The 21,485-nt window shown below is 51.2% G+C and overlaps 2 protein-coding genes across 2 annotated transcripts in view; one reads left to right on the forward strand and one right to left on the reverse strand.

The window, feature by feature from the left end:
• The first annotated feature begins 1,146 nt into the window (after positions 1–1,146).
• CACNG6 (calcium voltage-gated channel auxiliary subunit gamma 6) lies at positions 1,147–17,551 on the forward strand. Its single transcript, XM_058280782.1, has 4 exons — positions 1,147–2,415; positions 6,535–6,609; positions 8,084–8,221; positions 15,859–17,551. The coding sequence occupies exons 1-4, from the start codon at positions 2,085–2,087 to the stop codon at positions 16,092–16,094; spliced, it is 780 nt and encodes a 259-aa protein (XP_058136765.1). The 5' UTR covers positions 1,147–2,084; the 3' UTR covers positions 16,095–17,551.
• The window catches only part of VSTM1 (V-set and transmembrane domain containing 1), a 39,861-nt gene continuing 35,476 nt past the window's right edge, over positions 17,101–21,485 (reverse strand). Inside the window, exons 9-10 of the mRNA XM_071209011.1 lie at positions 19,318–19,342; positions 17,101–17,190 (exon numbers count right to left, since the gene is read on the reverse strand). Coding sequence (XP_071065112.1) covers positions 17,101–17,190; positions 19,318–19,342 — 115 coding nt within the window. The remainder of the gene's footprint in view (positions 17,191–19,317; positions 19,343–21,485) is intronic.

Genomic DNA, 21,485 nt, shown 5'->3' on the forward strand with positions numbered 1-21,485 from the left:
CTCTTCCCTTAGACCCAGGAGTCCAGGCCCCAGCCCTCCTCCCCCGGACCTAGAAACCCAAATCCCAGCCCCTCCCTCCCCAGGCATGGGAGACCAGACCTTGGCTCCCTCCCTCAGATCCAAAACCTTACCTCCCTCCTCCCTCTGACCCGGGAGTCCAGGCCCCCAGCCCTCCTCCCTCAGACCAGGAGTCTAGGCCCCCAGCCCTCCTCCCTCAGACCAGGAGTCCAGGCCCCAGCCCTCCTCCCTCAGACCTGGGAGTCCAGGCCCCCAGCCCTCCTCCCTCAGACCAGGAGTCCAGGCCCCCAGCCCTCCTCCCTCAGACCAGGAGTCCAGGCCCCAGCCCTCCTCCCTCAGACCTGGGAGTCCAGGCCCCCAGCCCTCCTCCCTCAGACCTGAGAGTCCAGGCCCCCAGCCCTCCTCCTTCAGACCTGGGAGTCCAGGCCCCCAATCCTCCTCCCTCAGACCTGGGAGTCCAGGCCCCCAGCCCTCCTCCCTCAGACCTGGGAGTCCAGGCCCCCAATCCTCCTCCCTCAGACCTGGGAGTCCAGGCCCCAGCCCTCCTCAGCCCCCTCTTGCTGAGACCAGGATGCTGGGGCCCCAGACCCTTGCCGCAGTGCTCAGGTGTCCAGGTCCTCAGGTCTCGTTTCCTTCAGGGACCCAAGACTCGGACTTCAACCCTTCCATCCCTCAGAGACCCTGGAGTCCAGCTCGCCTCACCCCCAGCCCCCTCTTGCCTCTGAACCCCGCAGCTCAGCTTCCCAGGCCGCCTCCTCAAGACCAGAAATCCAAGTTCCCTGGCCCGCCCCTCCCCGCACCTCGGAGACTCTCCAGTCCGGACCGCCAGCCCCAGCCCTCGACCCTTTAGGACCCCGCCCTCAGTCCCTCCTCCCCTTGTGGCCTCCCTCCCCCCCCCGCCCCAGCTCCCGCCCTCGTCCCCTTAAAATACCCGGAATCCCTATGGCAACAGGCGCCAGGCGACAGGTGCGGGTGTTATTTACGGGTCGAGCCCGAAATAGCCGGGGAGGGTCAAGGGGGTGGGTGGCAGGGGCGAGGCTGGGAGCGAGCCGCGCGGCGGGTCCCGCGGGCCGAGGAGCCGGTGGCGTGCAGAGCCCGGCGGGTCGGAGGCGTCGCGGAGCTGGGGTCGGCGCCACGCGGAGGCAGGAGAGCGAGAGGGGCCCCTGCCCGGGAGCCAGGGGTGGGAGGCCCGACGGGGGGGCCCGGCCTGGAGCTGAGCCTGGCGCCGTCCCGGCCGGGCAGGCCCTGGGAGCCGGGGGGAGGGGGCACGGACTGATCCCCAAGGGACCAGCGCGCCTTCGGGTTTCGGTTGTGCCTTGAACCCCGGGAGTACTATGTCCCCATTTCCTGCGCCCTGAGCCCTGGGGGAGTACCTCAGCACCGCCCCCACCCCCTCCTGGGCTGCATTTGTGTCAGCCACCAGTCTCCTTGCTCAGCCCAGTGGGGCCTTGATCTCTCCCCTGATGGCGGGGGACACCCCGCCCCAGTGGGTCGCCGCGCACCCCAACCCTCCTCTCTGAACCCCAGCCGGGCTCTGCTGTTCTCCCACGATCCCCAACCCCCTTCCTGAGCTCTCCTGGGGACTCCAGGTCTCCGTCCTCCAGACTGAGCCTGAAAGAACCCAGGTCGAGTCCCCTCTCATACTGAGCGCCCCTTCCTGTGTACCCCAAACTCAGCCCTTCTATGAATGACCGGTGGGGACCCAGAGCAGCGGGTTCTCCTTCTCCCAAAGCCCCCAGGGCCCCTCCTGGGCACCCAGGCTCTGTGTCTGAGCCTGGGGGAGCCTATCTCCTTTGCTGAGATCCTGTGGGTACCCCATCCTTTTCTCTGAGCCTCAGAGGGCCCCCAGCAGGGGGGTCTTTTTTTTTTTTTTTTTTTAAATCTCTCTTCCAAGCCCCAGAGGTGACTTCAACTCCCCCGTTTGGGGGACCCCAGCACCTCCCCTGTAACTCTTCCTCTTTCATATTCCGGTGGGACCTGAGGCCCCTCATCCCCTCCCAAGGCTGCAGGCCCCCTTTTCGCGCTGTCCCCCTCGTCCCGCCCGGAGTCCCCCCCGGGCCATAAAGATGATGATGTGGCCCAACTTCTTCTTGCAAGAGGAGGACGGGTGGCGGGGGCCGGGCCGGCGGAGGGCCCACGGGCAGCAGAGCCCGCGGCTGTCGCCGGAGCGCGAGGGCAAGATGAAGCTGCTGCTGCTGCTGGCGGCCGTGGGCGGCACGCTGGCCGTGCTGGCCGTGGGCACCGAGTTCTGGGTGGAGCTCAACACCTACAAGGCCAACGGCAGCGCCGTGTGCGACGCCGCCCACCTGGGGCTGTGGAAGATGTGCACCAAGCGGCTGTGGCAGGCGGACGTGCCGGCGGGCAGGGAGACCTGCGGCCCCGCGGAGCTGCCCGGAGGTGAGCGCTGCGAGGCGGGGCCTGGGGGGCCGCGGGCAGCGAGCCAGGCCCGTGCCTGAGAGAGCTGTGCCCCCAGAGAGAGCCTGAGCCCACGGAGAATGTACCCCCAGAAAGGGCCTCTTCCCAGGTCAGCCTGTGCTGCAGTCCAGCCTGTGTTCCCCAGCCCAGCCTGAACCCCGATTCCAGCCTTGCTCCTTAGATGAGCCCGAGCCCCCCAGTCCAGCCTGTACACCAGCTCAACCTATACCCCATTCCAGCCTGCGCCCCTTAGACCAGGCTGTGTCCCCCAACCCAGCCTGTGCCCCCAGCCCAGCCGGTGCCCCTTAGACTAGCTTGTGCCCCTTAGACCAGCCTGTGCCCCTTAGACCAGCCTGTGCCCCCCTGCCCAGCCTATGTCCACCAGCCCAGCCTGTGCCCCCCTGCCCAGCCTATGTCCCCCAGCCCAGCCTGTGCCCCTCGTCCAACCTGTGTTCCCCATCCCAGCCTATGTCCCCCTGTCCAGCCTGTGCCCCCTGTCCAGCCTATGTCCCCCTGCCCAGCCTATGTCCCCCTGTCCAGCCTGTGCCCCCCTGTCCAACCTGTGTCCCCCAGCCCAGCCTGTGCCCCCCTGCCCAGCCTATGTCCCCCTGCCCAGCCTATGTCCCCCTGTCCAGCCTGTGCCCCCCTGTCCAACCTGTGTCCCCCAACCCAGCCTGTGCCCCCAGCCCAGCTGGTGCCCCTGAGACCAGCCTGTGCCCCCTGCCCAGCCTATGTCCCCCTGTCCAGCCTGAGCCCCCTGTCCAGCCTGTGCCCCCCTGTCCAGCCTGTGTCCCCCTGTCCAGCCTGTGCCCCCTGCCCAGCCTATGTCCCCCATCCCAGCCTGTGTCCCCCTGTCCAACCTGTGTCCCCCATCCCAACCTGTGCCCCCTGCCCAACCTGTGTTCCCCTGTCCAGCCTGTGCCCCCCTGTCCGACCTGTGTCCCCCATCCCAGCCTGTGCCCCCCTGTCCAGCCTGTGTCCCCTAGCCCAGCCTGTGCCCCCTGTCCAGCTTGTGTTTCCCTGTCCAGTCTGTGCCCCCCCCAGCCCAGCCTGTGCCGCCAGCCCTGCCTGTAGCCCCTGTGCTCATGCCCACAGACCACCTGTGCCCCTGAGAAGCCTGGGCTCCTGTGTCCGCTAGCTCCTCCCACGCCGCAGGCAACCGCACTGCGGGCCTGGAGAGGCAGATGTCCATGCCGTTCACCCAGAGTTCCCGCCCACCAATCCCCCCAAACGAAGCTCTCCCCAGACACCTCCCCGCATCACAGGGCAGACATCGTGCCTCCTGGGAAATGTCCTTCCCTTCCTGCCCCTCTCACCTGTGAATGCCCAGACAGGCATGCCATCCTTTCACCCTTTCTCTCCAGACATCCCCGTGGTGGCTCTGCCACCCTGAGCTACATCAGAGAGCTACCCCATACCGCTGTCCCCCCGACAGGACATGCTATACCTTTTACTTATACCACGGGGACGCTCCAAATCTCCTGGGGACCTCTCCTGACCCAAGGAAATACTGGACCCCACTCAGGGGACCATTCAGAATGTCACATGCTGGGCCACCCACATGAGGTCACCACACGCTCTACTCAGTGCCCTACAATCTCGGCATCCCTGAAGAGCTTCTCCTACCCGCCCTGGGCTAGGCTTCCTCTCGTCCTTCACTTCTCCGGAGGAGACAGCTTACATTCTTGGAGTCCAAAATTGGATGTCCCACTCCCTTGACAGCGAAGTGGGGCTCCAGGCAGCCCTCCCTGTCTGAGACAACCATCTGGCGTCTAGATTGACATCTTAAACTCATCACTTCTGCAGATGGACCATCTCTCGCCCCTCAGGGTCTCAAGCAGGATGTTCCCAAACTTTGGCAGAGTGGAACGTCCTGGCAACAAAAATAGCAGATGCATATAGAGTGTCAAGCTCTGTTCTAAGTACTTTGCACATATTGCTGATTCTCATAGCAACCCTATGACTAGGCAGTGTTATTATTACTCTCATGCTGCAGAAGAGAAAAAAAAAATGAGGATCAAGAAATTTTAATTGACTCAACTTGTACTGCATCTGTGTATAAACATGTCCCAAAGGTCCTCACGGCCCTGGAAGGGGAGTCCTGCCCCACCTCGTGGCGCAAGAGGAAATCCATCTCACCTCTTGCTGTCCCCTTTATTTGTCAGAAAGGACTTCAACTTCCTTACAGGACTATAGCCACCATCCCATAAACTCTAGCACTTGGAGGACATCTCACAGCCTTCACTGTCTCAGAGATGTACCCCACACTTCCCACGGCCCAACAAAGGACATCCCGTGTCTCCCTCAGTTGCAAAAGGGTGGCCCAAGCCCACGCCTTTGCAAATGGGATATGCCATATCCTTTGGGGTCAGAGACAGGGTATCCCAAATGGTTGGTAGCCACAATGGTGTGCCCGAGTCTCTTCATTGTCCCAGACAAATGCTCTGCACCAGCTCACTCTTTAGATGGCACGTCATGTTTCTCTCACAGCTGTCGACCGTGTTTGCTGTAGACCTTGTTTCCCCACTGACTGTTACAACTAGCATCCTCATACCTTGCTCTGCCAGCAGAAGCATCCTTTACCGCTTGCTCTTGCGGGGTGAGGACTCACATCTTCCACAGCTCTGTATCAGATGTCTTGTGCCCTTCTCCTTCCACACCGTGCCCACGGCTCCTTTGTACCTCCACTTAGACCTTCTTCTCCAGTTTCCCAGGCTGCCTGGTTCCTCTTGTGTGTCCTTTACCCCTGGCATCCTTGACCTCTCTCCTCACTTTCCATGCCTCAGTTTCCTCATCTTCAGAATAAAGGAGAGGACAGGTAAGACTAGATAGACTCTGAGGGAGTTCTGGCTCCAAAAGGCAGTTTACAAAGTGCTTTTTGTGCCCCTCTTTTAGTCTGAGGTCTCTTGGGTTTCAAGGACACCAAGTTGAGTTAATTATCCTCCTCAGTTTATGCTGTAAAATCATTATCAGCTTCTGCTTTATTTTATATTATTATTCCTTTTTTTCATTCTTTCCTAACTAATCTCTTCCATGTGTCTGATACAGGTTGTGGATCTATATTTTAACCTGGAAAATATATAGTGTTACTTTATATATATGTATATGTTTTTATTTACATGAGTTATTTTATGCTAGAGATTTTGTCTGTTTTGAATTTTTTTCTCAACACTGTGCTTCTCAGACCTCTCCGTGTGGCTTTTTGTTTTTCTAGTTTCTGTGTGTGCTGCAGAGATTTCCATAGAAGAAACATCACATTTATGTGTCTATTCCCCTAGACATGGACACCTGGGTAGTTACTATAAATGATGCTACAATGGATATCCCCATCTATATTCCTGCATGTATTTTTCTTTTCTAGATTTATACTCATAAGTGAAATTGTTGGGTCATAGGATATAAACATACTTCATCTCATAAACGAAGAAAGACGGGACCAATTTCCACTCCCAGCTGCTTCCTCTCATCTTCCCAATGCTTGATATTACACTTTTAATATTTGCCAATCTAATTGATCAGAAGTGGGATCCCCCTGCTGATTTAAGTTGCATTTCTCGGCTCTCTGGTGAGCTGGAGCATCTCTTTATGCACTTGTAAGTCATTCAGGTTTCCTCTTCAATGAATTGACTACTCGTATCTTTTGCCTGTTCTTTCCATTGGGTTACCTATCTTTTCTTGCTGATCTGCAGGAGTTTCTTGCGTTTCCTAGATATGAACTGTTTACTGGTTTTATACATAAGAGATCTCTTGCCTGAGTCTGTTAGCCTTGTTACCTCTTTCTTGCTGTCTTTTGTTGAATAATGTGTTTATTCCACTTGACCTTCAGCAAACCCATATGAGGAGTCAGGAAAGAGATTGTCTCTTTTGACAGGTGAAGAATGAGAGGCCCGGAGAGGTCAATGGCCCTTTCAAGGCTGGAATCCTGGATCCTGCAGAATCAGCGACTTTTCCTTCTCTGAGCATCATTTTTCTCCTCTGTGTGTAGTATCAGGGACACTGATGCCATATGTTTAGTGTGCTATGTAAGCGTCCAACCTCAAGCTTATGCAAGGGACCTTGGTGCCATCACTCCCCTTCTCTTTCTCTCTCCTGCTCCCACAGAAGCAAACTGCACCTATTTTAAATTCTTCACTACGGGGGAGAATGCACGCATCTTTCAGAGAACCACAAAGAAAGGTGAGAACTGTGTGGAGGGGTGGTGATCTGCTGGCCATGCTAGAGGAGTTGTTGATAGCCTTGTCTTTTCCTCTACTTTGACCCAGGATGGGCTCAGCTTCCATACCTTTGGGAGGTCCCATTTTGGGGGGTGGTGGCGGTAGAGTAGCAGTAGGGGTGTGGCCCTCCAAACCTCTGTGCCTTGTCCACCTGCCCCTGGCTCAGCCTCTCCCACTTGCAGTGTGTAGCTTTGGGCAAGTCACAGCTCCTCTCTGTGGGTAGTGCTCAAACAACTCATGAAAGTGCACCTACCACATGCCAGCCATGGCATTTGAGCTTCATGGCAGGAGCTCAGTCCTTGAGCATCCCTGCAGGGCTGGGACTTTACCTTAATCTTCCAGATGAGAAAACAGATGTTCAGAAATGGCTATAATTTTCCCCAGACGTGGCAAGAGCAGAGAAAGGAATCAAACCCAAGTAATTTGGACTCTAATGCAGTGCCATCTTATAGAACTTTCTACAAGGATAGAAATGTCCTATTGTCTGCACTGTTCGATATGGCAGCCACTGGTCACATGTGGTGACTGAGCCCTTGAAATATGACTGCTGTGGCTGAGAATATGAATGCTATATTTTGTTTAATCTGAACCAACTTAAATGTAAAAAGCCATACATGACCAGAGGCTGCCGTATAGCACAATGCAGCTCTGAATTCATTGCCCTCTCTACTCTGATCTCAGCCTCGCCAGCACCCCAGAGCTTCAGTCTCCCCATGGATGAAGGAATTGTGGTTATGTCATCAATCGTCTCTGGTCTTTGTAAAGATTTAATAAGATGATGAAGCTCAAACATACTGTGAGTTGTCTGGCACACAGTAGGCCCTTAATGAATGGTGGCTCCTTACTCTCTCCAATTCTTTCTTTCTTGGCTTTCTTCTGGGTGAGCTTGGGCAAGTCACTGCACTCCTCTGGGACGGCAAAACAGCTTTGCACATATTTATGAAACACCTACTATGTGCTGGGCACTTATACACAGTGATTTCTAATCCTCATCATAGCCTAGTCAGATAGAGAATTCAATCCTGATTTTCCTGTGGAGGAAGCTGAGGTTCAGAGAGGTTCAGTGACTTTACCAGAATCTTCTAGCTAGAAAGTGACTGGGGAAGTTCCCAACTTGGATCATTCCACTATAAAACACTAATTTCCACTATTGTCTCCCACATGTCTTATTGCCTATGTTCCCTCACTTGTAAACCAATGGTGACCAGGTCATAAGTAAAAATTGGTAGCTCACATTTCCCTTCTAGTCCTGGCTCTGTCCTCTTTTTGCTCGGTGACCCTCTCTGAGTCTTAGTTCCTTCAACAGTATAAATAAAATGCCAGACTGGTACTCGAAAATTCTTTTCTTTAGTCTTGACTCCTCCATCTTCCTGGCTCCTAACAGGGACTCCTCCTCATTCCCATGTTCTCTGTATACGCCCTCTCCTCCCCAACAGAGGTGAATCTGGCAGCTGCGGTAATAGCCATGCTGAGCCTGACAGTGATGGCCCTGGGGTGCCTCAGTATCATTATGGTGCTCAGCAAAGGTGCAGAGTTCCTGCTCCGAGTTGGAGCCATCTGCTTTGGCCTCTCAGGTGAGAGTTGAGAGAGCCTGGAGGCTGAGGACATTGCATGCTGGAAGGTGGGATCTGCGAGCACTGTTGCATGCTGGGAAGTAGAGTCTCCAAGCTGTTGCATGCTGGGAATAGAGGTTTCAAAGCACTGCTGTATGCTGGGAAGTGGAGTCTCTAAGCACTGTTGCATGCTGGGAGGTGGGGCGAGCGCATGGGCTTTAGTAGGCTCAAAGAAGAAAGAGTGCCAAGCCCAGTTGTTGGCTGGCAATTAGAGGGTCTCCAGACTGTCTTTTAGATTTGGATCTGGAGTCCCCAGGGAAACTGGGGATCCAAAGAAAATGCTGCATCCTGTGAAGTATAGTCCTCAATAATAATAACTTTAATTTGTTGTACATCTAACTCTAATCCTCACAACAGCTCTGCTGGGTGGGGATTATTATCCTACACTTTATAAAAAAGAAAATTGAGGCTCAGAGAAGTCAGAGGAATTACCCATGGTCACCCAGCCAATGATGATAGACATGAGACTTGAAACTAGGTCTTCTTTACATTGCACCCCATCCCCACATTTTGGGAGCCATATTATTGTACGGTTTTTGCAGGATCAGAGCATGGACTAATAGGATGAATGTTTAATTGGGAGTCAGGTGGTGTGGGTTCTAGCCTAGTTGTGCCCAGAATCAACTACTGATCTTGGACAGGTACCTTTTGTTCACTAGATTTTGGTTTCCTTGTTGGATTAAATGTTTTCTAAGGTGGATAGAAAAGCCAGTAATTGTGTAAGTTTCATTTCTATTCTTCACTTATTGATATTTATTGAGCATCTACTATGTTCCAGTACTGTGCTAAGGACAGGAGATACAAGAGTAATTAAGAAGACATTGTATCTGCCCTCATAGAGCCTAGATTCTGGCAGTGATAGTAACCAATAATTACACATGTGATAGTTCAACTATAATTATGATGAGAGTTACAAGACACATTAAGGATCCATTTGGTGATAGAGGGTCTTGTCAGAGAAACTCCTGGAGAAACTGACATTTAAGCTGATAACTGAAAGATGAATAGGAATTATCCAGGTGACATATGATGCTGTGGTGATGGTGGTATTTAGTGGTGATGGTGGTGGAGGTGGCAGTGATGGTGGTGGTGATGGCGGTGGTGGTGATGGTGGTGGTGGTGGTGATGGTGGTGGTAGTGGCAGTGGTGGAGGTGGAGGTGGTGGCGGTGGCGGTGGCGGTGGAGATGGTGGTGGTATGGTGGAGGTGGTGGTGTGTTGTGGCATTGGTGATGGTGGCAGTGGCATTGATAATGTGGAAGTGGTAGTGTGGTAATGGTGGTGGAGATGGTGGAGGTGGTGGAGATGGTGGTGGAAGTGGAGGTGGTAGAGGTGGAGGTGGTTGTGGTGGTGGAGGTAGAGGTGGTTGTGGTAGTGGTGGTGGAGATGGTGGTGGAGATAGAGGTGGTGGAGGAGGTGGTGGAGGTGGAGATGGCGGTGGTGGAGGTGGTGGCGGTGGTAGTGGTGGTGGAGGTGATGGCAGTGGTGGTGGTGGTGAAGATGGTGGTGGAGATGGTAGTGGAAGTGGAGATGGTGGTGGTAGTGGAGGTAGAAGTTGGGGTGGTGCAGGTGGTGGCAGTGGTAGTGGTGGTGGAGGTGGGGGTGGTGGTGGTGGAGATGGTGGTAGAGATGGTAGTGGAAGTGGAGATGATGGTGGAGGTGGTGGTGGTAGTAATGGTGGAGATGGAGGTGGTGGAGGTGGTGGTGTGGTGGTGAAGATGGTGGTGGAGGTGGAGGTGGTGGAGGTGGTGGTGTGGTGGTGAAGATGGTGGTGGTGGAGGTGGTGGTGGAAGTGGTAGTGGAGGTGGAGGTGGTGGTGGTGGTGGAAGACTTGGCAAAATTGAGGAACAGAGTGAAGTTCAGAGCATAAAGCAGGGCACAGCTTTCATAGTTGTACACGGTGGTCTTGATTTATGAATGAGATCAATGCCTGGTGCAAGATGAAGCCAGAGAGTTATAATGAGTGTTTAAGAGCACACATGAGTGGAAAACAATAAAGATCACATTCTTAAAATTGTTTTGTCATCTTAAAGATCTGCCTAAAGAAAAAATTTAGATATCTCTTTTCCTTTTATTCATTTTTTCATTCATTCATATAAACATATGCACAAATACATACACACAGGAAGCTGCCCTCATGGAGATTATTATCTGGTTGAGGATAGAGAAATAAGGCAAATAATCCCACAATTATAAACTCCAATGAATGCTATGAAGGAAAATTAGAATTCTATGAGAGTGTACAATGAAAAGTAGGGAGGTAGAGTGGACCTCTCTGAAGCATTGACATTTAAGGTGTTAAAGTATGTGTAGCCAAGCTGGAAAGAGTTTGGTGGATCTGAAGTCTGGAAAGGCAATGTGACTAGAGCATGGAAATTGAGTTAGGTATTGGTGCAAAAAATAAGTGGTCCAGAAGATTGACCCAGAATCAAAGATCTGGGTTGGAGTCCTAAGTCCATAAGAGCTGTGTGATCTTGGGAAAACCATTTTCTATTTCTGGGCTTAAATCTCCTATTCATGAAGTCACTCACCCAGGTATCCACTTATCAAGTATCCTATTCTAACCATCCATTTATCTTTCCATAATGCATTAATTCCCCCCTCCCTTCCTGCATCCATCCATCCATGTATCCATTCATCTGTTTCCTCTTTCCTTCTTTCCATCCACCCATCATGCATCCATCCACCCACCCACCCATCCATCCATCCACGCACCCATTCATCCATCCATCCATCTACCCATCTATCCATCCATCCAACAAGCATTCTTTATATTGCAATATTAGAAGTGGAACAATGCTAATAATAGAATATTAGATATATTCCATAATATTAATGTTTAGTAGTGCTAGATGCTGTGCTGGTTGTCACCGGAGATTGATTAATGAATATGATTAATCAATGTGATCTTTGTTCTAGTGGCTTGGTAGGAATTTGGTGGTGGTGGTGTTAGTAAGCTCTGTGTATCCTATGGGTGCCATGAAGTTGTGGATTTAAAAGTGTGTTGGGGAAGTATTGGGTGTTACAATGTTTTGCAAACAGTGAAACTGAATGAAAGTGAGGGGAAGTTTCTGATGCTGTAGTTACTATGGTTATATTGAGTATTAGGGGCTTCTGAGGTCTCCCTAGGTTAAGAGATACAATCAGATTACACTGTTTCTGTCCATAAAACACATGTCAGGTGCTATCTTATGTTTTAGAGATATGATACAGGTAAGTTTCCTGCCCTCAAGAATTTATAGTCTAAGTGGGGAGGTAGAAACCAGGCAAATACACAATTACTCATATCAATCAATATATAGTGATAATTACCAGCAGTGATAAATGCTATACAATAAAGGTGAGGAGAATATTTAACAAGGAGATCTGATGTAGACTTTGGAAGCTGCGGTCAGTGGACATGTAGACTAAGGACATGTAGACCAAGTAGAGACGTGAAGGACGAGGATGCATAAGGCAGGAGCAGGGAAGGACATTCCCAGCATCATAAAGGACGTCAGGCCCGAGAGAGTGCGACGCATTTAAAGACCTGAAGCAAGTCGTCTTCTGGAGCATGAGAAGAGGAGCTCAAGAGGAGGCTGGACGGGAGGGCAGGGGCCTTTAGGACGCTCAGGGGAAGTCAAGTTTGCTCAGGAAGGAGGTATAGTGAAGTGGCTAAGAGAATAGTCAAACCCAAGCGCCACTTCTCTAGGCTTCGATTTCCCACCTGTAAAGTGGGGATCATAACAACACGCACTTCTAAGTCCCTATGGAAGAGATGACAGTGAAAGCAGTTGGTTAGATTCTTAGCACAGAGCTAGTGTGTCCAGACCAGCCAATCCGCCAAACCGTGGTCGACAAAAAATCAAAAGAACAATACTTTGTGACATGTGAAGATGTTATGAAATTCAGAATTCAGTGCCCATAAATCAAGTTTTATTGGAGCAACAACCACACCCATTCATTCATGTATGGTCAATGGCTGCTTTCGAACTCTAGTGGCAGCACTGAGTAGTGACAGAGTGGAAAACCCATAAAGCAGAAAATATTTACTATCTGGCTGTAAATGTGGCTGTGGTTTGCAGACCCGGGCTTAGTCCAAAAATCTAGAAGTCATCCTTGATCCTTCTCTTTTCTTTTTCACAGCTCACATCCAATCCATCAGCAAATTCCTTTGTCACTAACTCCAAAGTATATTTTGAATCCAACTTCCCTCCATTTTCACCACCACCATAATCCCCAGGATAAATACTTTCTTTTTTTTTTAAACTTAAAGTAACTGCTTTTATTTTCATTAAAAAATAAATTTTTTTATTTATTTGCAAACAACCCCCTCGTTGTTTGCACTTGCTGTGTCAGTTCGTCTCTTTTTCTAGGAGGCCCCGGAAACTGAACCCAGGACCTCTGATGTGGGAGGGAGGTGCCTCATCGCTTGAGCCACCCCCGTCCCTGCTTCGTGGTTCCTCCCATATGTTTTCTTCCTTGTGTCTCTTGTTGCATCATGTCATCGTGCCTGCCCATCATGTCAGTTCACTGTCTTGCTCCTCCTCTTTAGGAGACACCGGGAACTGAACCCAGGATCTCCCATGTAGTAGGTGGGAGCTCAACTGCTTGAGCCACAGCTGCTTCCTGATAATTTCTTTCTTTCTTTTTTTAAGATTCATTTATCTACTTATCCTCCCACGCCCGTTGTCTGCTCTCTCTGTCCATTTGCTGTGTGTTCTTCTGTGTCTGCTTGTCTTCTCTTAGGCGGCACTGGGAACCAATCCCGAATCCTTCCAGAGTGGGAGAGAGGTGCTCATTCTCTCAAGCCACCTCAGCTCCCTGATCTGCTCCGTCTCTTATTGTCGCTCCTCTGTGTCTCTTTTTGGTTGCATCATCTTGGTACGCTAGCTCTCCACTCGGGCCTGCTTGCTGCAAGGGCCACCTCGCCTTCACCAGGAGGCCCCAGGAATCAAACCTGGGACTGCCCACATGGTAGGCAAGAGCCCAATCACTTGAGCCACATCTGCTTCCCTCAATAATTTCTTTAGACACCTAACTTCTACTCTTATTCTTCTCAAGTCCTTTCTCCATAAAGGAGTCAGAAATATATGTATATATATATTTAAATTGAGATAACATATATATATCCAAAATTTCCCATTTAGACCACTTTTAAGTGTACACTTCAGTGGTTATTAATTACATTCATGATGTTGTGCTACTATCACCACCATCCATTGTCAAGACTGTTTCATGACACTAAACAGAAACTCTGTACCTATTAAGCAATAATGCCCCTTTCTCCCCCTTTCCCCAGCTACTTTTTCTCCAGGAATTTGCTTGTTCTAGACATTTCATGTGAGGGGAATCATACAATATTTGACCTCCTGCATCTGGCTTGTTTCACTCAACATGATGCTTTCAAGTTTCATCCATGCAGGGGGATATTGTTTTGTTTTGTTGTTGTTTTGGCTTTTATAAAGGGTATTTATTTTGGGGTAAAAGCTTACAGTTACAGAGGGATATTGTTAAACCATAAATCAGGTTATGGTTCCTTCCCCACCCAAAGCCACCGATAACTTCCGGCCACTAGACTAAGTGGCCCCAAGGCCGCCCACAGCCTGACCCCCCGCGACCTCTGTGACGTCATCGCCGGCACCTGCTCCCTCTGCTCTGGCCCTGCTGGTCTCTTTGTCGTTGCTTAGGTGCCCTGAGCACATTCCCTCCCCCGAGCCTCTGGACCATTGTCCCCTCAGCCTGGAACCTTCTCCCACCAGATCTTCACACGTCTCCCTCCCCCGTGTTGTTTGAGTCTCTGGTCAGCTCTCGCCTCCTCACCAAGGCTGGCGTTGACCGCCTCGTTGAACCCGCTGTGCCCTTAGGCTGACTTATTTTTCTCCCTAGAACTGATCACTCCCCGCAGTGAAATATTTATGCATTTACCTGACTCTTGTCTGTCTTCCCTGCTGGGATGAAGCTCCAGGAGCTCCAGGGCTTTGCTAGTCTTATTTATAATAAGCACTCGACACACATCTGTGGAATGAAGGAAAGGATGCAGGAATTGGAGCATGAAAGAAGGGCACTGGCTGGTGCTTTCCCCGTTTCCTAGCTCCTTTTCCACCCCCAGACCCCGAGACTCAGCTGCACAGGGCCAGGAAAAGGTCATATAAAGGCCATTGAACTGCAGTGCACAGACTCTAGGCTGCATTCTCCAAGCCACTAATTAAAATGGGAAAGTTAGAGTTGTATACATGTTACTATGGTAAAAGGAAAAAAAAATTTTTTAAAGATTTATTTATTTCTCTCCCCTTCCCCCCTGTTGTCTGCTCTCTGTGTCCATTCGCTGTGTGTTCTTCACTGGGAAACTGCTGGGGTTTTTTTGCTGCATCACCTTCCTGTGTCAGCTCTCCCTGTGTGCAGCACCACTCCTGGGCTTTTTTCACATGGGGCAGCTCTCCATGTGGGGTGCACTTCTTAAGCATGAAGCACCCCTACGAGGGGAACACCTCTGCGTGGCACGGCACTCCTTGCACACGGCAGCATTGCGTGCGGGCCAGCTCACCACACGGGTCAGGAGGCCCTGGGGATTGAACCCTTGGACCCTCCATATGGTAGGTGGATGCTCTATCAGTTGAGCCACGTCCGCTTCCCAAAAGGAAAACTTTAAGGGGAAAACACGCACAGAACCATGGAGGAACTGAGGTGCAGGGAGGAAAAGGGTCAGGGATTGAGGCTGGGGCCAGACTCCCGGGTCTGAGATGGGAGACAGTCAGAATCTTTGACTCAGAATTGACCATCAGATGGCCCAGCACGACCTGGCCCCTGCCCACTTCTTCTTTTCCATCAGCCACCACCTGCTTAATTCTACCTCAGGGCCTTTGCATCAGCTATCATGTTGCTTTTGCTTGGGATACGTTTTGTTTCATTTTTTACCCTTCAGGTCTCAGCTCAAGTGGTTTTTCCTGATGACACCACCCAAAGCCCCTGCTCTACCATGGGACTTCACTCTCCTTCCCATCGCCCTGTTTTATTTCCTTCCTAGCATGCAACATCCGCTTGAAATGATCTTGCCCCCTTATTTGCTTACTTTGGAAGTCGCAACTTGTCAGCCCAAAGACCAGTGATGGCCAAGAGATGCCCTTTGTTTGGTGGGCAGTGTTTAAAGACTTCTCTGCACCAATATTTAAGGTTCGAGCGCATTCCCATGAAAATAATAATAATTATAATAATTCTGACTTTTCTTGAAAAAAATAATCAGACGATCTGGCAACATGAGGCCCCATTTCCAAAGGTCCACAATCGACTGAAACTGGGTGTTGGCCACCCTTTGTTGCCGTTCCTCTGAAGTCTCCTGCTTCATTTATTTCGACTTTCTCATCGTCCCTGTAGGCATCTGACAGTCACAGCCCCTGGTGAACCATCTGTCCCCTTCTCCAGGAGGAGAAGGCCTTTGTCGTGCTCCTTCTTTATCTCCAGCTTCCAGAACAGTGCCTGCTCCCTGGCGGGTGTTCAGCAAGTGCTCGTTGGAGGAATGAATGGGTGTCGGGGGTTCTCCAGCCTTCTTGTTCAGGAGCGGGCGTTGGGTGTCCTGGGTGCGGGGTTGCCAGGGCCTGACCGCAGTGCTGTCTCCCCACAGGCCTGCTGCTGCTGGGGAGCCTGGCGGTGTTCCGGCTTTCCGTGAGCGCCCTCCTGGAGAGCGCCAGCGCTGCGCCCCGCGCGCCCGCCCTGGCCTACGAGTACTCGTGGTCTCTGGCCTGCGGCCTGGCGGCCGGCCTGGTCCTGCTGCTGGCCGGGGGCTGCTTTCTCCTGCTCGCCCTGCCTGCCCGGCCCTGGGGGACGCTGTGTCCCAGGCAGGGCCCCCGGGGCTCCTAGGGGCTCCGGCCCCTCCTCCACGGCCCCTCGAAAGCCTTGGGCCAGTCTCCTAGAGAAACTGTCCTCCCTGCCCTGGGGCCCACTGTGTTTCCACAAACGGGCCTCTTGTTCCCCCATCTTGTCCCTCCTGTAAATACTTTTTTCTCAACGGGCTGAGTTTAGGTAGCTTGAGGGTGGGGGCGGAGAGAGGGTTTTCTTTTCTTTTTTTTTTTTGCAAACGAGGGTCCCCGAGGAAGGCCGTTGGGGACCCGATGGGGTACCGGGTGGGGGTGAGGCCCGGGGTCTTGGGGGGAGATGGGCCTTCACGTCCCACATCTGGACTGATTCGCGGGGGGACCTCCGTCTCAGGACGACCCTGCCCCTCGGGCTGGCTGGGGTGGTGGGACGGAGGAGAATCCCTGGGCCGGACCTGCCGCGGCCTGACTCGGGATTAAAGGTTTGGGAACGGAAAGCCTTGATTTGGAGTCCGTTTGTGACGTGACTGGGGGTTCCGGGGTCTGCCGCTGCCAGTTCCGAAGTCAACGCACGCGTGGAAAGCGGCAGGCGAGAGTGTGGAAAACTCAGCAGCTCAGAAACACAGACACTGAGCCGGAATAACCACCCACAGCCAATGAGGACCTGGCCTTGGGCCTGTGAGTCCTTTGGACAAAAAGGGAAGGCTGGGCTACACCTACTTGCACACCTGCGTGCCAGGTGCTGGGCGAAGCGCCACAGCGCCGCCAAGCTGCTGACGCCATTAATAGGTCCCTTTGACTGATGGAAACGTGGAGGACCAGAGAAGTTAAGTGAGTTTCTCAAAGCCACACAGCTATTGTGCGGAAAATGTACGATTCAAATCCGGGTAGATGTGCAAACACAAATATGTTAATACTCTGAGTTCAAGTCTCTTAAACATTTCTAAATCTAATTATAAATCATTCCAGGGTTGAAAGAGTCTTCCTCATGAGGAAATAATGTCATCAAGGAAATGTAGGGTGACTCTTTCTTGTTTAGTTGAGATTGCACCCTAAGTCTCAGAGTCGGTGGTGTTCAGCGGGTGTGTTCTTCGGCAGAGCACGTTGTCTGCATTCCGTTTCGCCCTGAGCTCCTTCTCAGCCTGGTGGGCAGGCTATCAAGGTGTATTAGTGCAGGGCGCTCCCGAGAAATAGAACCAACGGATATCTCTATCTCTCTATTTCTATCTCTATCTCTATCTCTGTACCTGTATCTATATCTATATATCTGTCTATCTATATCTACATCATCTTTATCTATATCTACATATATCTATATCTATCCTCTATCATTTTTCCATTTCCATATCAATTTCCATGTCCATATCCATATCCATGCCCATATCTATCATCATTTATGAAAAGACGGATTATAAGGAATTTGCTCATAAAACGTAAAGGTGATGCTGAAGTCTTTAGGCTGAATTTCCCAGGAGAAGCTGGCTGGCTGGAAATTGTGGCAAGAGCCAGTGCTGAAGTTGATACTGAATCCTTCTGTTCTCTGGAATCCTCCATTCTGGCTTTTAAGACCTGCAATTGATTGGATGAGGAGTCTCCCCCATGTTGCTGAGGGTAACCGCCTATGTTGATTGTAGATGCAATCTGCTGATTATAGATGCAAACCCCATTTTGAAATACTTCACATTACCATGCAGACTGGTGCTTGAGCCAACTGGATACCATATCCTAGCCAAAGTGACACATGGGAGAGAGGAGGATTGCATTACTTCATTCAACACGCAGGCTAAGTGTTGGGAAGTGGCTGAGCGCGTGGGCTGTAGAGACAGACATTCTGACTTGGAAACTTGCCTCCAACATTTAATAAGCTTTTTCACCTCTAACGGTGGCTCGTAATAGTACCTATACCGATTACCTTGTAGGGTCACTGCAAGGAGTAAATGAGGTAAGAATTCGTGTAAAGGTCCTGGAAGATTCTCTGGCACAAGCTGTGTGCCAGAAGTCATAGCTGTTATTATTATTTACTGAGCGGCACTGAGCCCGGCATACAGTGGGGAGGGAGTCAAAGGGGCCCTCAAGGAACTGGCAGTCTGGGGAAGGCGAAGGATATTGATCACATCATCATACTAATGAATGTGTAATTATGAACTGCGATAAGTACTAGGAAAAGAGCCTTCAGCGATGTTTTTTCCAGCCAGCTGGGGGAAGCCCTGAGAGCTGGGTGGGCTCGGGCCTGGGGGAACGGCCCTTGGCCCAATGGGGGACTTTACTTTTGCAGGAGATGGCAAGGCCTGAGCCGGGAGAGAAAACGGAGCCCCCCACCCTTCCCTGACTCCCACCTCTTAGGGGTAACCAACCACCAACCTGAATTTTGAATAAATAAATTCCCCTGTTTTTCTCTATAGTTTCACAAACTATAATTCTATCCATAAAATACATTGTTCAGGGTTGCCTATTTTGAATCTTACTATAGGTAGTTTGTGTGTGTGTAGGGTCTCTTTTTTTAAAATCCAAAGGAGAGGACTCGAATGTATGGCCAGACATGATTTATTTGACCTTCGCATGTTTAAGCATTTATTTTTTAAAATTTTAAAAAAAGATTTATTATTTCTCTCCCCGCATCCTGTTGTCTCTTCTCTGTGTCCAGTCGCTGTGTGTTCTTCTGTGTCTGCTTGTGTTCTTGTCAGTGGCACCTGGAATCTGTGTCTCTTTTTGTTGCGTCCTCTTGTTGTGTCAGCTCTCCATGTGGGCAGCGCCATTCCTGGGCAGGCTGCACTTTCTTTCGCGCTGGGTGGCTCTCCTTACGGGGTGCACTCCCTTGCACGTGGGGCTCCCCTACGCAGGGTACACCCCTGCGTGGCACGGCACTACTTGCGTGCATCAGCACTGGGCGTGGACCAGCTCCACACGGGTCAAGGAGGCCCGGGGTTTGAACCTTGGACCTACCATGTGGTAGGTGGGTGCTCTATCATTTGAGCCAATTCCACTTCCCTGTTTAAGCATTTAGTTTTGAATTAGCTTCCCACTTATAAATACCAGAAGATTTCCCATAAAAATCTGGGATTGCCGCTTCTGTGGGAATATTGGGCCTGAGGGGACGCTGGCGCGGTGGGCGGGCCGAGGAAGCGCTGCCCCCTCGAGGCGGAGGGGCTGAACTGCAGCTCGACGGTGTCTGCTGAGAAACGGGTTTGCAGTTTTCAGCAGATTGACCGCTTCACGCGTCTGTCTTGCCTTCCTGATCCTTCCAAGTGTCTGAGTTACGACCTACTCACGCTGAAGACTTGGTAGTTGTTGTTTCTAGAGAGAAAGGGGGGAGAAGAAGTGCACTGGAGGGCAACACAAGGAAGGAGACTATTTCGTGGAGCTAAAGAGCTTGGGGCCCCGGTGGTCCTGCTGCAAGGAGCAGGAAAACTGTGTGGCGGGCTGGGGGGCGGGCCGGGGGCGGGCCGGGCTCAGGCCAGCCCCACGTGCGACTTCCTGTGCGCCATTAGCTACCCAGAGACAGCAGAACCGCTAGACCCAATGGGACCCCTCAGAGCTGGGGCAGTAGCTCCCCAGTAGGGACGAGCCGAGGCCCACCTAGTGCCCTGTAACATTGTTAGGGCCGGAAACGTCGTGCAGCCCACCCGAGAGGGCGCACAGCAGCGGCTGGTCCTGAGTTCCCCCCAGCGCCATCTGCCCTTTCTGGGTACTTGGAATCAAATTTTAAGGTGATTAATGAAAATGAAGTATGCAGTGCTTCTTCTTCTTTTTTTTTTTTAATATTTATTTATTTATGTCCCCCCCTTCCCCTCCTCCCGCCCTGCTGTTTTTACTGTCTATGTTGTCTTCTCTTCTCATTTTCTCTTCTCTAGCATTCACCAGGATTCGATCCTGGAGACCTCCGGTGAGGAGAGAGGTTCCCTGTCAATTGTGCCACCTCCTGATCTCTGCTGCACTTCACCTTGACTCTTCTCTTGTGTCTCTTTTGATGTGTCACCATCTTGGTGCATGACTCACTTGTATGGGCACTGGCTCAACATGCGGGGAATCGCACTGGCACTGGCTCACCGTGCAGGCACGCTTTCTCTCCTTTTCCATCAGGAGGCCCCAGGGATTGAACCCAGGTCCTCCCATATGGTAGGCAGAAGCTCTATCACTTGAGCCACATCTGCTTCCCATGTGCAATGCTTCTTGCTCACCTGTGCTGTGGACTAAGATTTACATGATTCATGTTGTCTAAAATAATAATGAGAATAGCAACCACAGTCATTTATGGTAAGTGCATTATGGTAACTATATATTCATATGTATGTTTATATATGTGTGTGAATGTCTATGTGTAGATATCCTTGATTCTCACAAAACTTCCTGACATAGGTGCTGTCTCCAATTTACATAAGAAAAACCAAGCGTCTGAGATATTTAGTGTCTCTCCCTTGATTACTTTGTGGTCAGAAAATGTTTAGGGGTCTGACTTCAGAGCCCCAGCTGTTAACCTGGTAGGATCCTGCCTTCTGTGAAAGGGGCCTCTTCTGGTGTATTAATCAGCCAAAGGGGTGCTGATGCAAAATACCAGAAAGTGGTTGGTTTTTATGAAGGGTTTTATTTGGGGTAGGAGCCTACAGATAGCAGGCCATAAAGCATAAGTTACTTCACTCACCAAAGTCTGTTTGGAGCAAGATGGCTGCTGATGTCTGCTGATGTCAGGCTTCCTGGGCTCCTACGTTCCTGGGGCTTGCTTCTCTCTGGGTCCAAGGTTTCTTTCTTCCTGGGGCTGGCTTCTTTTTCCTCTGGGTGCTGACTCCTCGGGTCTTCAGCATCAAACTCTAACATCAGAAATCCCCCTGCCTCAAAAACTCCAACTTAGTCCTTTGTCGTGCCTTTTATCTGTGAGTTCTCACCCACCATGGAGACTTAATGCCTTAATGATGTGGCCCAATTAAAGCCCTAATCAGAGAAGCGGATTTGGCCCAACGGAGAGGGCATCCGCCTACCACATGGGAGGTCCAAGATTCAAACCCAGGGCCTCCTGACCCATGTGGTGAGCTGGCCCACGTGCAGTCCTGATGCATGCAAGGAGTGCTGTGTCACGCAGGGGTGTCCCCCGCTAGGGGAGCCCCACGCTCAAGGAGTGCACCCTGTAAGGAGAGCTGCCCAGCGCGAAAGAAAGTGCAGCCTGCCCAGGAATGGCACCGCACACACAGAGAGCTGACACAGCAAAGATGACGCAAGAAAATGAGACATAGATTCCAAGGTGCCGCTGACAAGAATACAAGCAGACACAGAACACACAGAGAACGGACGTAGAAAGCAGACAACTGGGGAGAGGGAGTGGGGAAGGGGAGAGAAATAAATCTTAAAAAAATAAAAAAATAAAGCCCTAATCGTAACTCAATCATGCCCAGTAATAGACCAGATTACAAACATAAACCACTATCTATTTTTGGAATTCATAGCT

The sequence above is a fragment of the Dasypus novemcinctus genome, chromosome 18 (assembly GCF_030445035.2).
Source record: "Dasypus novemcinctus isolate mDasNov1 chromosome 18, mDasNov1.1.hap2, whole genome shotgun sequence".
In the NCBI taxonomy this organism is placed as follows: Eukaryota; Metazoa; Chordata; class Mammalia; order Cingulata; family Dasypodidae; genus Dasypus; species Dasypus novemcinctus.

Coding starts and splice junctions, on each gene's coding strand:
- CACNG6 (XM_058280782.1), top strand. CDS start 2,085: ATGATGATGTGGCCCAACTTCTTCTTGCAAGAGGAGGACGGGTGGCGG. Junction 2,416..6,534: donor CCCCGCGGAGCTGCCCGGAG/GTGAGCGCTGCG, acceptor CTGCTCCCACAG/AAGCAAACTGCACCTATTTT. Junction 8,222..15,858: donor CATCTGCTTTGGCCTCTCAG/GTGAGAGTTGAG, acceptor GTCTCCCCACAG/GCCTGCTGCTGCTGGGGAGC.